Source organism: Fonsecaea erecta (genome assembly GCF_001651985.1).
Source record: "Fonsecaea erecta strain CBS 125763 chromosome Unknown Scaff5, whole genome shotgun sequence".
Taxonomy (NCBI): Eukaryota; Fungi; Ascomycota; class Eurotiomycetes; order Chaetothyriales; family Herpotrichiellaceae; genus Fonsecaea; species Fonsecaea erecta.
Genome location: NW_017387248.1, coordinates 1,639,741 through 1,654,356, shown reverse-complemented (window position 1 = coordinate 1,654,356; position 14,616 = coordinate 1,639,741). Strand labels below are relative to the sequence as shown.

General features: G+C 54.8%; 5 protein-coding genes across 5 annotated transcripts; 3 read left to right on the top strand and 2 right to left on the bottom strand.

Annotated features, from left to right (window-relative positions):
• Window positions 1-420: 420 nt before the first annotated feature.
• Window positions 421-2,604, top strand: AYL99_06660 (hypothetical protein; the record flags this gene model as incomplete). Its single annotated transcript, XM_018838169.1, has 3 exons — window positions 421-1,469; window positions 1,521-1,897; window positions 1,949-2,604. The coding sequence occupies 3 exons, from the start codon at window positions 421-423 to the stop codon at window positions 2,602-2,604; spliced, it is 2,082 nt and encodes a 693-aa protein (XP_018692729.1).
• Window positions 2,605-3,383: 779 nt separating this feature from the next.
• AYL99_06659 (hypothetical protein) lies at window positions 3,384-5,302 on the top strand (the record flags this gene model as incomplete). The annotated part of the gene is made up of 6 exons (XM_018838168.1): window positions 3,384-3,820; window positions 3,923-3,954; window positions 4,160-4,227; window positions 4,538-4,784; window positions 4,963-5,030; window positions 5,201-5,302. 6 exons carry the CDS (start codon window positions 3,384-3,386, stop codon window positions 5,300-5,302), a joined length of 954 nt encoding a protein of 317 aa, XP_018692728.1.
• A 718-nt stretch (window positions 5,303-6,020) lies between these two features.
• Window positions 6,021-8,529, bottom strand: AYL99_06658 (hypothetical protein; the record flags this gene model as incomplete). The annotated part of the gene is made up of 4 exons (XM_018838167.1): window positions 6,021-6,063; window positions 6,136-7,331; window positions 7,386-7,768; window positions 7,821-8,529. The coding sequence occupies 4 exons, from the start codon at window positions 8,527-8,529 to the stop codon at window positions 6,021-6,023; spliced, it is 2,331 nt and encodes a 776-aa protein (XP_018692727.1).
• A 632-nt stretch (window positions 8,530-9,161) lies between these two features.
• Window positions 9,162-11,306, top strand: AYL99_06657 (hypothetical protein; the record flags this gene model as incomplete). Its single annotated transcript, XM_018838166.1, has 8 exons — window positions 9,162-9,326; window positions 9,393-9,471; window positions 9,525-9,583; window positions 9,636-9,792; window positions 9,851-10,015; window positions 10,072-10,286; window positions 10,338-10,710; window positions 10,768-11,306. The coding sequence occupies 8 exons, from the start codon at window positions 9,162-9,164 to the stop codon at window positions 11,304-11,306; spliced, it is 1,752 nt and encodes a 583-aa protein (XP_018692726.1).
• A 905-nt stretch (window positions 11,307-12,211) lies between these two features.
• On the bottom strand, window positions 12,212-14,359 carry AYL99_06656 (hypothetical protein; the record flags this gene model as incomplete). Its single annotated transcript, XM_018838165.1, has 6 exons — window positions 12,212-13,055; window positions 13,163-13,217; window positions 13,366-13,510; window positions 13,593-13,639; window positions 13,742-13,827; window positions 14,040-14,359. The coding sequence occupies 6 exons, from the start codon at window positions 14,357-14,359 to the stop codon at window positions 12,212-12,214; spliced, it is 1,497 nt and encodes a 498-aa protein (XP_018692725.1).
• Window positions 14,360-14,616: the final 257 nt, after the last annotated feature.

The following is a 14,616-nucleotide window of genomic DNA, read 5'->3' as shown; positions in this document are numbered from 1 at the left end:
ACGCCGGTGACAGTCGTCAAAGTCAGCCGTGCAGACAGAATTATTATGCGAGATGATGGCGCTTGTCTCAAAACGAGCATGATCGATGGCATTGCCAAGCCAACTAAAATCAACTAACACATTATTGGCCGACGGCCATGGCCAGAGAGGAATGGGCATTGCCAGTGCGGACTGAGTCTAATGAGACCTCCTGTTCCAACCTCGACGGCTGCTTCTTGTTCCGCTCTCGCAGTTCGTGCTCATCCGACAACTTCAACACCCACCGCCCTCACCACACCCGCCTCCCACCCTCTGATACGTTCCTTCCTACGTCGAACCTCCGTACATAATACGCCCCAATCCGTCGCTGCCTTTCTCGCTTCCTCAATTGTCTGTCTTCGCGTATCCGGAGTCGGCCTCCTAAAGGGTGGCGCAGCGCCCATGGCGCGACGACCTCCTTCAAGACGATCGACATCGATGGACGATGACACCACGCCGCGAAGGTCATCAATAGAAACCTCCAATCCCAATGTCTTCAGTGACGATTATGCGGTGGATCGTGATGAGTCGATAGGCACTTCAAGTCCGACGGACTCAATTGACAGCCGACCGGAAGAGCTGAACCTGGCCCAGCGCAATGACACAAACAACAATACGCGTGAATACATCCCACCTGGGCTTCCTGGGAACACCCTCGGCCTAAACAGGCTTTCTATCTCCAAAAGAACACTCCCGGCCGAATCCTCCGCCCTCCCCCACCGAGCCGTATCAACCTCGTCCCATTCCATCGCAGATACCCGAAGAACCCTCAGTACATCCTCCCGCTTCTCCATCCCACGAGCTCAGAGTCCTTATAGAGGGCCAACAGCCCCGAGCCAGCCCTATGGGTTATATCCCCAAGTTACCAGAGCGTCTAGTGTTGTCAGTGATTCGACAATTCGGCCCCTGGAACAGCCCTTTGTTCCACACGGAGGTCCAGAGCACCCATACTCCATGTATCCTCAGAACACAGTCCCGGAGGATGATAGTTCGGACACTGATATCGCTTTGGGATTTCCTGGAATGGGCCAATCATATCCGCCTGACACATCCTCTTCCAGTAATGAAGTCGGCGACATTGTTGGTAGCGATGGTCATATCGAGCAATTACCGCCCTACAGCCGCTATGCCGACAACGTTATCGCGAAGGGAGACATGGCGAGAATAGACCCACAGACGTCGACTATTACTGAAGAATCGGGTCCTTCCCTCATACATCCTCCAGAAGGCTCTGCGTCAGATGTTGAATTAACGGCTGTTGGCTCGGGCCATCCTCAAGACGAAGTCGCCAGGAAAGAAGGCCTGAGCGAGAAGCGACGGAGAAGGACATGCTGTGGTCTACCAATCTGGACGGTCGTGATCGTCGCTGCGATCGTGGTGCTGGCAGCGGTAATTGGTGGTGTCATTGGTGGTGTCGTAGGAAACCAACATGGAACGCGCCAAGCTGAAGTGTAAGTTGATCAAACAAAACGTCTACGCGGGTATTTCTAATTTTGCAATAGCGCAGCGACTACAACGGTTTGGCTCGACGCCGACCCGGCCCAAACTGGTCCGTCGACACCCTCATGTCCGACGGGCCACTACACCATCCCCCTCAATCAGACAGAAGAGATCAATTCGTGCGTTATTGATGACGAGTACTCTCATACGTGGGAGTGTCTAGATGTGGCCCTCCTTGGGATTAACGTCTTCGCAAACGGCCCGAACTATTCGGTAGTGTTTGACGACTATTCGGTGAGACCTCAATTGTTCAGATACGGACCACAACCTCCGGATTTCAATGGCACGTCCTTTGCGATGCAACCATACAAGGATAAAGAAGACGACCAACTAGGTGTCGCCCTCTTCTTCAGTGTGCTTTTCGACAAGCTGATCATTGGTACGTTCTTATCATGCCCTCGCACAATCAGCCATTGACTTGATGTTCTAGTTCCTGCCGATCAACTCTCACCTGACTCTGGCCCAATGAAACGCTCCGTATCCTTCCCGGAGTTGGCGGGGAGAGGCATGCCCTATTGGGGAGCAAACTACCTCAGCATCGGCGACAAGCCTTGGTACTGTTTTTGGAACTCTTCCGTCAGCGAGTTCTGGGTCTTTTTGGATCAGAATATGAATGACGCGTATGAGACGTATAGCTCCAGCTCTACAATAACGTCTGCATCCAGCCAGCCCACCAACGCAGGCCCTTACAGCATGACACATGCGCCGGCATACGGGACAGGCCCAACAACTTCCAACCCGTCCACCACCACGCCGTACCCCAGCGATCCGACTGATGCTGACTACTGGGCCGGCACGAAAGTCAAACGTCAAGCCACCATCGGATCACCGGACTTTCCCAAACTTGTCAAGATGGTGGAGAAGCGGAAGCCTGACGACAATGTGCAGCCGTATTGCCAACAAATGCAAGTCCTCAACAACTGGCAAATCATGCCCATACCCGATGTGCCCACCATCTGCGTCGATGAGAGTGACTACGGCACGCCGACTTCGGGCCCCGACAAGAGGAGGGTGATGCGCAGAGGGAACCCTAACACAGTGGAGCAGCTGGGATCCAACTGCATCTGCGAGTGGTTCAGTGTATAGGCCTTCCAATGGAGGGCAGGGTAAATTTGGGCCCGTGTGACTTTATGTGTTACGAGGTTATGAGTGCGCTGCTGGAAGGCCTGCTGCTTGATATTCCCTTCTAGGAAGGATTCCATCCAAGGATGAGTGACATTTATTGGGACATCTCTGGTGTGTATATTTGGGGCTCTGGTTCTACTGTCTGCAACTTTAGGCACGGCGGACGGGGGACAGGCAAAAGCGGGAATATGGTAGAATTTTTCCTACTGTAAACAGCAACAAGAATTCAGAAAATTCGATTTATTCATCCAGATTCACCCTTGTTTCTACTACAGCCTGGTGTCTGTCCTCCCTCCAGGTGACAAGGCTGGCAACACGCTCCATTCCTTCTTTCAACATCACTCACACCTCTGCCTCGACCAACTAGGATAAAGGCTCAGATCTCACATGACGAATCAGCCAGTCAGCCGCCGCCGCAGTCAAGGTTCTCCCGGCAGCGCCGAGTCAGCGTGTGCCCTGCCTGGTTCGGCTAATCACATGGAATTATTACTCGTTCAGGCTCTATATGCGAGCTGAGCAGGCCACGCAGCGGCCCAACCATTAACCCAGCGTTGTCCGTGCCCCTTTGGTTTCTATTCTTGCAGCATGAGATGGTCCTGACTCTGTTGTGGGATTTAAACCGCCCCCGGTGATTCGAGAGGCCCTCTCGTCTCCCACCCGCTCCCAAGTCTTCCCCCTAATCGTGGCTGCTTGAAGCCCCTAGCAAAAAGGAACGAACCAACTAACGGAACGAAACGAAGATGGGCCGCCGAAAAGCGTTGCTCATCGGGATCAACTACCTCGGGTCGCAGCACCAGCTCCAAGGCTGCGTCGACGACGTCAACAACATGGCCGAATTCCTGGCGTCGCGGGGCTTCTCCAACCACCCGGCCAACATGGTGGTGCTCACCGACATGAACGACCCCCGCGGGCCCTATTTCCCTTCGGCACACAACATCCTCGCCGCCATGCACTGGCTGGTCAGCGAGCCCGGGTGTATGTGCTTCTTGCACTATTCGGGCCACGGCGGCCAGGTGCCGGATGAAGACGGCTCGCATTCGAGTGGGTTTGCCGACACCATCGTGCCCGTGGACTTTGAGAGGACCGGCCAGATTGATAGCTCGACCCTGCACCGGGCCTTGGTCAGCGCCCTGCCGCCGAGCAGCACCCTCTTCATCCTGTTCGATTGCTGTCATAGGTGAGAAACCCTCTCTCCCTACCCCCGTTATTGGGCTGTCCCAAGGCCATGTTCCCCCCCGCGCGCGTAAGATCTCAGAATTACTAATTTTGGGCGCGCCAGTGGTTCCGCGGTGGAGTTGCCCTTCGTGTATCGTAAGTTGTCTCCCGCAGCCCATATTACCCCTAGCCAAGTCTCGTGAAGCAAGGAAGGAAGAAAAGGCGAGAGAAATGAGAGAAGTGCCGTATACTATACCACACTATACTATCCCAGCTAAGCACTAAGGGGACTTTTGGTCCTGATGTGCTTTTGCTCTTGCTGATACGAGGGACCATCTGATTGTTGACGCCAATGATGCAGGGACCGATGGTGACGGGAATGTCAACCTCATGGACAACCTTAGAGCTGGGGCCGAATTGATTGGCGAGGTTAGTAACACATTACCATACACCTTTTCTATCCATCGTGACCCATCGGCTTCTCGGTGTGAGTCGCCGATGGAGATGGCAAGGCATGTCATCTCATGGCATTGCATGGCTCGGGCATGTCCCTTGGGCACTCTTATACCATGTCTCATGTGATGATGGAAGCAAACCCTGTCCACGCAAAAGTGCCTCATGGGCGTGTCCCGGCGTGCGACTACCATCCTCACACTGAAAACAGCGGCTCCTGGCAAGTGATGGGCGGCAGTGACGACGGCTGGTAGCTTACTCTCTCTCCCTCTCTTTGTTTTCGCAGGCATCACATCTCATCCGCGGAGATTTCACGTTCGACAGCACGGGCGAGGCCCGGCACCTCCTGGCGGGCGCGACCTCGTTCTTCCGCGGTCTCCGGCACCAGTACGACGGCGACTACGACGAGGGCCTGCACAGCGTGGACGACTTCCAAGAGGACTGGGGCCCGGAGAACAAGTCCGTGTTCATGTTCTCGGGCTGCAAGGACGAGCAGACATCGGCCGACGCGTTTATCAACGGACGACATGTCGGTATGTGTTGTGCTTTTGTTTCTCTGTCTCTCTGTCTACCTTTCGCTCCATTCCAACAGCAGCCTTCTATTTCTTCTTCATCTCTCCCTATCCCGTATTGGCCTGATCCGCCACCTCCCTCTCCCTCTAAACAAATCAATTTTCGGCTTCTGCTGACGGATGTGCATGTGTGTTGCAGGAGCCATGTCCTGGGCCTTTCTCGAGACCATGAAGACCGACATCTACTGGAATATATCTTATGTCCAGGTATGACATATACCTCTCTCATTCTCCCACCCGCTCTCTCAAGCACACATCTACTCGATTAACCTGTATCGAGATGTGACGTGCCATGTCCTCTGTTTTCCCCCTTCCCCCCCTTTCCCGAAACCCGCAGCGCTAACATGAAAATTCTTTTCCTTTCGTCTTGTTGCCAGATCCTGCAAAACACCCGGGCTCTCCTGCAGCAGCACTACTCACAGATACCTCAGCTGTCGTGCGGGTACCAGCTTGATCTGAACAGTCCGTTCCGGATATGATGACTTTGACCACCGATACGACGATATTGACGGTCATGATTATAATCATGGTAATGATGAGATGAAATATTGGGGTTGAATAAAAAGGGAAAAAGGAAATGAAAAGAAGAAGAAAAATTCATCCCTCGGGAGCCTTCCTCGCGCGTGGGCTCAATCAAAGCAGGGGAGGGAGTCACTTCTCGGGTCCCATGTACATAAATCGACCAAATTTCTCCTCTTGCCAATTCAATTCCCATGTAGGTCGGACAGGGTAGGTAGTGAGTGGCGGCTGCTGTACACGGCCAGGAAAAAGAAAGAACTCTATCGAACTCGTCGTCGTCGGCGCCAGGGCATTCAGGGGGGGTTTGTTATATGCCTCACCTAAACATCTCGGGTCGATTTGGTCGTGGAGTAGAAAGTCGGCGGTGGCAGGACATAAAGGCCTGATAGTGGGTAGGGGGGAAGGCAGGTAGCACTCCACTGCCGGGCTTCTACAGTATGTCCAGGTTGCTTGACCTCCGGCCTCTAAACATACGACTAGATGATCTATCCATCTACATTGTGTATGTGCTTCGGTCTCGCATCATTATTCGTCCTTTGGCGCGCCATTTCCTTTCAACTCGACCTAATAACCGTGTTTGGTCGAACCACGAGGCGCTGCCAACTCGATCGGTGTTGACTCCTTCAACCAAACCATCATTCATTCGTAGCTGATGTTCGAGTCATTCGACTTCAGAGCTCACACGAGGCCGGCGTCGGTATTGTGGTTATAGTCAAATCTCCTACTTCGGCATTAGACAAGCAGCGAGCCCCCCGGATTGACCGGGCACATTCCAAAGGCATGGAAGGCTTACCCTTCGTCAAACATAAATTGGAAATTGTCAAACGGACCAAATGACGCGAAGAACTCGTCAAAGGCTGTGCCGCTCAACCCACAGGTATCCAAGACAGTGCTCATGGCGTTTGATGGGTCGTCGCGAGAATGAGGAGTATTTGCTTGCGCAGCCGGGTCCTGTAGGCCAGCCGCGTAGCCGTCATATTGCTTTGCGTCGCCGGTCTTGCCCGCGTTGAGGGCCTTCAAGACTTCGGAGAAGAGGTTGCGATGCATGTCGGCACTCCAAAATGTCTTGTTGAGGTGTGAGAGGACCATCATGTGCAGGTTTAAATTGTGCCCAGCGTGCTGGCGGATGAGACCGTCAGATCGAGCAAGCTCGAATAGATGAATTTGCATGGCGATCATCATAGCAGTCACGAGCATAGTAGGCGACGTGTCAATCATATCTTGTCCGATCAATTTGTTGAGAGTGCCCGTGGAATTGGCTGCAGCGGCCTTGGATCTCTGGGTCGCGGCCGCTTGGAGGTTGCTTTGTTCGGCCGCGGAGAGATGTTCAGGCGTCGAAAGAATGTAGGAGCGATGAAGGAGGATGATGATCGCCTGACAATAGCATCTGAAATGGCTCACATGTAGCATCAAGGTTCGGGACCGGGTTTCGGTATCCGTAGGTAGGCTTTCGAGAAGACGTAAGACGTCCGCATAGTCGGCTTCCAACTGAGGCAATGACAACAGAGGCCTTCTCGGGCGGTAGTGTAGAACCATAGTGTCTTCCAGCTTGATCGACAGCCGGAGCAATTTTATCCAGAGTTCAGCCAGCTCGTCGAGATCCGGCGGCAGGAATGCTTCGCGCAGCTCTGGAGATAGTTCTTTGACATCGTCCACGACATCGTGAACAGACGGCAGCTGCAGATCGCTGTCATCGAGGTGGACGCGCATCGGTCTCCCAGTACCCAGACAGAGCCAAGCCTCGCGGTAGTAGCTGCACCACCATAACCGTCTCCAGAGCGCTATTTGGGATGGTGAGAAAGGAGACCGTGGGAGTCGAGAATAGCTGGGTTCACGATGGAGCCCAATGCTAAAGCATAGGTGGATCGCCGCTCCACTCCAGTAGCAGCCGCCGTCCAGATCCTCTAGATCAGCATACCAGTAGCTGAGGAGCAGAACAGAGGCAATGGTAGCCGACTTATCGGTCTCGAGCTGCGCGTCGTACGTCCTCTGAATGCTGTGAGCTCGTTTGCAGTGTTGTTGCACTTGGACAAATCATCTTACCTTGGCATTCTGAAAACAAAACTGTTTCAAGACTTTGCGACTCTGGAACCCTAGAGCTTTAAGGGCCTCTGCATCGATGTAGAGTGCTGCCGCGAAGAACACCGACCACAGCAACAGACAGCTGACATTGTTGGGGTCGTCCGAGTACTTGGTAATGAATTCCCCGGCATTGACGACGGGCATGAAAGGGTAGACATAGCCGAAGAAGCAGCGAATGAGCCTCGCGCAGACAGACGGTGGAAACTGAGGCCTGGACCCTGGAGTGATCTCTGGTTTGAATTGCTGTCGCTTAAGGACGTTGCGGGTGATGATATAGGGGCTTCCTTTCACGGCTCGATTTGGCGAGCAGATATCAAAGACGAATTCGAGTCCCTCCGCCTCTCCTAGAAGGTGAAGTCAGTATTGTTGAATTACACCAGAAGGCTTTCCAAGTACCGGCATAATAAGGCACCAGGATATCTCGGGAAGAGTCATTTCCACGAGGCTTCTCCGACACCGAATCAGAGACTGTGGTGGGAGTCTGCTGAGTGCCGGTTGCGATCTCGCTTGATGTGTCTGGCTCCCTTTGACGTTCTGGGGAGGTGACAATAGGGGCAGGAGGACTCTTGTCCACGTTTAGATGTTCCCGGGGTACTTCGACCGTGTCCGAACCCTGGCGCGTTACCTCGGTAAGGGCTATAGATGTCGGAGACGGCGTCAGAGGGTACGCTGATTTCGATGAAGGCGGGATCGCTTGGTCGGGGCGGCTGTTGTATTCAATGGAACGTGATGAGTGGCCTGGTGGATGGCCCGGGGAAGGCAAGGACACCGACGCAACATGCTGCTGGCCATAGACCTTGCAAACGGTGCCATCCTGAGCACAGTTTGCACACGGGATCCCCTGGAACGCGACCGAGCACCGGACTTTTCGATCATGACAGCGCGTGCAGGCGATGGCCGAGCGCTTCCTCTTGCGCGGCTGCTGTGCATCCATAGCTCGTCCGCCTCCGGTGCTGAGCAGAGATGGTGGACGTCTCCCTCTCTGCAAGGGCCACTGCTTTTGCAGGAATCTCCGCCTTATGTCTGCGGAGTGGAGGAACGCAACCTCGGGTCTTTGTCCATTGGCGGGAGACTGCGGGGGAGAGGCGGCTTGCGATGGCGGCATGGACAAGGTCTAGACAGAGGTCAAGTGGGTGTCTTGGGGTTCTTGTCTGCTGTTGTGATTGGGTTTTGGTGGGAGAAGCGGGTAAGTTGTATTTATACGTCCAAAGCCAAAAACGGATTATTTGTAACTTCATCAAAACCTCCCTCTACATTGCCTCCCCCTCCTCTGCCATTCTCTACAGGTGTTCAACCCTTTGCTACATGTCGACCCCGGACAGAGAAGAGATCCACTAATACGGGCTTATTGGCCTCGAATGGCGTCTTCTCGCCACGCTTCCCCGCCTATTCGTAGCCGAGAAGGAGGCTATCCCACGCTGTCCCCCAAATACTTCGTCCACGGTGGAACCCCCGCTTCCGCCTATAGAAGAATGGACAAATCATGGACGAAACGCATAATAGTGCAGCGATATTCTTTCCATGTTTGACATATGGCCCAGTAGATCACAGGCGAAACACTCCGACCGAGGCAGCGTACCGAGGTAGCACCCAATGGCCATCTCAGCAATACATATCTATATTGCAATGCTGGGGTAAAGTGGTGGCCCATGTCTCGATTATTCAACGTCCCTGTGGCGGCATATTCAAAGGCTTCAAACTCGCCGACACCGTCTCTATCCATACTGTCGTTCCATCATGGTGGGGAAAACAGCTGGCTGTGCCGAAGAGGTATCCGTCGAGGCACCTTCATCGTCGGTGGAAAAGTCTCAAGTCCAACATGAAGAGTCCGTTGACCAGGCCGAGAAGAGCATTGGTCTTCGCATCGACGGGGATGACCTCGACCATGAACACGAGCCCAAGGTGTGCCATGCCCTTTCGCTTGTGCACAGGTCTTTGGGAAAGAGGATATGCTGAATCGCCGTCCAGATGACCCTCAGACGCTTCATGAGTTTGCTCGCAATGGCCTTGCTTTGGACCGGCAGTCAGATTCCCGTCTACCTTTATGGTAGGACTCTCTGATTTCTTGTCGGACCCAAACCCCTAATAGGAGTGACACAGGCAGCATTCCACCCTACATCTATGGGGACATCGGCGGGCTGGATAGATGGATTTGGTTTGTAAGTTCTCGAAGATGATCTGAGCATGCATCGACACTCACCAATCCGCCAGGTCTTGGGGAATCTACTTGCTCTCGCGGGCGTTTGTCCTTTCGTCGGCTCCCTATCGGACCTTCTTGGTCGTCGCTATGTGGCTTTGATGGGGGCTGGGCTGCTCGTCCTGGGTACTGTCATCGCGACGACCGCGAGATCCATGAACATGTTCATAGGTATACTCCGCTTTCGTGCATGGTACTATGAAGACTGCGTCGCCTAACACAATCACAGCCGGCACGACCATCGCGGGGGCAGCCGCTGGGATCAGCGAGCTGACTGCTTTGGCAGTGACTTCTGAGATGGCTCCTACCCGGAAGCGTGGTGCCTATGTCGCCGTACTGATTTTCACCATCGTCCCATTCCTGCCATCTGGGTTATACGCACAGATGATTGCTTGTACGTTGAGACTTTCTTTGCCTTGAGTATGGAGGTCTCTGACACAGACACACAAGCTCATGCCGGTTGGCGTTATTGCGGCATGATCATCTGCATATGGAATGGACTCGGCCTCATCATCACGGCCTTGTTCTACTTCCCTCCGCCCCGGGTGAACTCCAAAGGCAAATCGAGGCAGGAGGTTCTTCGCGAAATCGACTACGTCGGCGGACTTCTCAGCATTTCCGGGATGGTGCTCTTCATGGCCGGCTTGCAATGGGGCGGTTACCAGGTATGCCCGTTTCTCCCTGGCAACGGAGCCTTGGATACTTACTTTCCGTAGTACTCGTGGAGTTCGCCCCATGCCCTCGTTCCCCTTATCCTCGGTGCCGTCCTCATTGTCCTGTTCATCTTTTGGGAAGCCTATGGCGCAGAATATCCCATGTTTCCAAAAAGACTCAAGCAAGACCCTCGCATCTTGGGACTCACTCTGATCATCACCTTCATCTCCGGAGCCAACTTCTTCTCCTACCTTATGTTCTGGCCGACCCAGGCTTTCAACGTGTATGGCCATAATCCTGCCGGTGTGGGCTTGCGTGTCCTCCCCGGAGGTATCGCCATCATGGTCGGTGCCTGCATCACGCTTTGGCTGCTGTCGGTCTTCCGCGGGCGCAACAAAGAGCTTATGATCATCTCCTGTATTCTTATGACTGCCGGTATTTGTCTGCGATTGTCCCTTTTGCCGCGTTGGATACTGATACCACCTTGTGCAGGAAGTGGTGCACTGGCGTGTGCAACCCCAGACAATATGGATACACTCTGGGGTCTTTTGGTCCTCGGCGGCCTGGGCATCGGCGGTATCGTCGTGCCAGCCTCGATCATCACCACCATCATCTGCCCAGACGACCTCATCGCCACCGTCAGCGCCTTGACGCTCGCCATCCGTGTTATTGGCGGCTCGGTCGGCTACTGTGCCTACTACAACGTGTTCATCTCCAAGTTCGACACCAACGTCGTCAAGTACGTCGGCACCGCCATGTACGAAGTGGGAATCACCAACACGACCGATATCACCCAGGCCATCGTCCTGACCGGCGCCAGCCTGATCCAAGACTTGAAGACCATCCCGGGCCTTGCCAATGAGACGGCTTACCAGCTGGTCGTCGCCGCAGGCCAGCTGGCTTACTCGGAGAGCTACCGGTACGTGTACCTGGCCAGCATCGCCGCTGGGGGAGTCAGCATCATCGCGGCATGCTTCCTGGGAGATATCAACAAGTACATGGACGAGCACGTCGCCGTGGTTATTGAGTAGTGGTCTTGAATGGCCTGGTGGATCAGAAGAAGGGGAAAGATCCGGGTTGGGGGTGAACATGATTGTACCTCTCTAAGTACACTGTTGGCTTCGTCGCAATGTTCTCGTCGTCTAACCCACTCCGGTGGTAACGACCGATAGCCCGGAGCTCTGAGGAGTGAATAATGCCTGCAGAGTCTGCTCAAGAGGCAGCAAAACATACAAAAGCACGCGACATGTATCTCTCCGCTTGTCAGCATATATACATATCAACCTATCAGACATACATACATACATACATACTCATCTATCCAAGACCGAGACTTCTGTTCCTTGACGGTAATACGCTGATGACAGTCTGAATCTGCCACCGTGAATGAATGACCACCGCGGTATCAGCGAGCTTCCCGGAAGTCACAGGTCACAGTGCCTGCTGGACCTTTCGTCTCGGATCGAGTTCCGGGTTGTGCTATCATCCTACTGTATCTTTTTGGGCTTGATCTATCTATATAACCATAAGTTATGTATGTATATATATACCCGTCGAGAGATGAACACGGACCTTGCAAGAGACCGTGTCAGGTAATGAACGAGTGATATGAATGATATGCCATGTGCTCTACTGGCAGGATGGGTAGGTTTTGGTTTTTGTCTTCCATTGACGATCACAAACGCCCAATGAACCATCATAAATCAACTCCCCTTTTGTTTTATTTGGATTTCTTTAAGAGGGGGAAGGGGGTCTTTCTTCTTGGACTTTTTCTTTTCTATCCCTCTGATGTTTCGGTTGTTCTTCTACATTGTTCTGATCCCTCTAACTTCATCCCCCCCCCTCCCCCCCCTCGCACCCACCAGCTGTGTAACACACACCCCCCCCCCCCACCCCCCCCCCCCCCCCCCCCCCCCCTCCCCCCCTCAGTTCGCCTCTACGCCACGACACCCGCCTGTCTCAGCGCCTCAATCTCCCCGTCCTCCTTGTTGAGCAGGTCCCGCAGCACGAAGTCGGTGTGCTGGCCCAGCGTGGGCGGAGCCGTCCGGGGCCCGGCGGCCGTCTCGGAGTACTTGACCGGGTGGCTGACGACCTTGACGGAGCCGCAGGCCGGGTGGTCGAGGTCGGCGACCATGCCGCGGGCGCGGACGTGGGCGTGGTCGAGGGTGTCCTTGACGTCGTTGATGGCGGCGTAGGGCATGCCGCTGCCCTCGAGCACGGCGAGCCACTCCTTGGTGGTGCGGGTGCGGGTGATCTGCTCGATCATGTCCTCGAGAACGGCGCGGTGCTGGACGCGCACGTCGTTGGTCACGAACCGCGGGTCGGTCTTCCACTCGGGCCGGCCCAGCTTGTCGCAGATGATGCCGAACAGGCGGTCGTTGCCGCCGCCCAGCATGATGTCGCCGTCGCGCGTCTTGAAGCCCTTGTACGGCACGATGCTCGGGTGCGCCGTGCCCCAGCGCCCGCCGTCCCGTTCGCCAGAGATCAGCACCGAGCTGGCGATGTTGGCCAGCGTCGCCACCTGGCAGTCCGCCAGCGCCACGTCCAGGTGCTGGCCCCGGTCCGTCCGCTGGCGGGCCAACAAGGACGCCATGATCGCGTTGCACGTGTACAGGCCCGTGGTCAGGTCCGTCACTGCCACGCCCACTTTCACAGGGGACCCGTCCCGTTCGCCCGTGATGTGCATCAGTCCCATTTCCGCCTCCACCATCACGTCGTAGCCCGCCCGGGGGCTGTAGGGCCCGTATTGGCCGTAGCCGGTGATGGAGGCGTAGATGAGGCTGTTTCGTCGGGGATAAAAGTGTCAACGAGTGGACTCTGTCGGTAGGGGTGAAAGGTGGGGGAAGAGAAGTTCTCCTTTGTCCAAGTCTCCGGAAGGGATGCTCACCGAGGATTAATCTTCCGTATCGACTCGTAGTCCAGCTGGTACTTTTTCAGAGCCCCTGCCGGCGTCACATAAGGTGGTTAGTTGGTTCGTCGGTTGGTTCAGTCCAAGACCGCCCAGAAGGTGAGGCAATGAAAGGCGAGGAGGGTATTTCAGTCAATGAAGAGGTTTTCCCAACATGTCTCTCCACACAGCCTTATACATACCTGGAATGTAATTTTCCACCAACACATCCGACGTCTTGGCCAGCTCGTGCAGGATCTTGACGCCCTCGGGGTGCTGGAACGAGAGCCCGACGGATTTCTTGTTGCGGTTGACCTGGAAACAGCGATCGAATCCCCATTTCAGCGTCTGTACAACAGCAGCACCATACCGCACCGGGAATACACCGCAAGGGAGGCATGTTGCGTGATGGCCCGAGGGTAAAACTTACACCGATGAAATATGCACTCTCCCCCGGCTTGCCGCTCTTTGCAAGGGCTAAAGAACAAGAGTCCGTCCGTCAGTCAATAGATCAGTCAACGCCACCCCTCGCGAGTTGAATCTGAAGCCATGGCTGGCCGAGCTCAGGTTCAAACTTACCATCGTCTTTATACTTCGCGTACGGCGGCCCCCAGGCCCTGGTGTCATCGCCTCGAGTGGGATGCTCGATCTTGATGATTTCCGCGCTAGATCAATGGTCGAAAGAACTCTGTCAGCTGACTGATGTAGATATACCGATATGTGTGGGAAAGCAAACCTGCATGGGTGTGATATGGGAAGAGAGAGGTTGGGGGGTCATTCGTGCGTACCTACCCTAGATCGCCCAGAATTTGTGTACAATATGGCTACGAGGTTGCAATGTCCAGCCAGCGAGTCAGTCAATCAGCCGTCAATCCACCTTCCCATCAACTCGATGGCTTCTTCGGGTCTCTTTCCTAGACCACCGACCAACGACCAACTGCTCAAGCAAGCAAAGGGTGGTACTGCAACAAATGGGGAACTCACACCGGCCAACACTCGCGTCATGTCCAGCACCCTGACACCCTCCAGCGGGGCTATCTTGCTTGTCTGGGAGTTTGTTGACGACTCCCTGGCGGACGCGAACCATCGGCCCGACCTGAACGACGGCTCGGACTGGGGCCGAAGGAGGAGGCCTGGTGCTGCGGTGCATCCAGGCCGGCCCGCGAAGGCTCGTCGGAGAGCTCTGCTGGGAGCCATGGAGAGGTCGAGATGCAGTACGAGAAATACACACACAGAGGGACTGACAACAGAAGGAGTGTGAGGCAAGCACAGTAGTCAACAGAGAAAGTTGTTCTTTTTGAATGAGGATCGACGGCGACGGCGACGGTCCCGAAACATCGGCCGCCAAGCGCCGAGGCGATTCTACCCCAAAAACCCCGTCGTCGCCGAGGTTGAGATGAGGCTCCCTCGTGAGAAGACGGTCGAGCAAGCTGCCCGGTATGGGCACGTCGTGA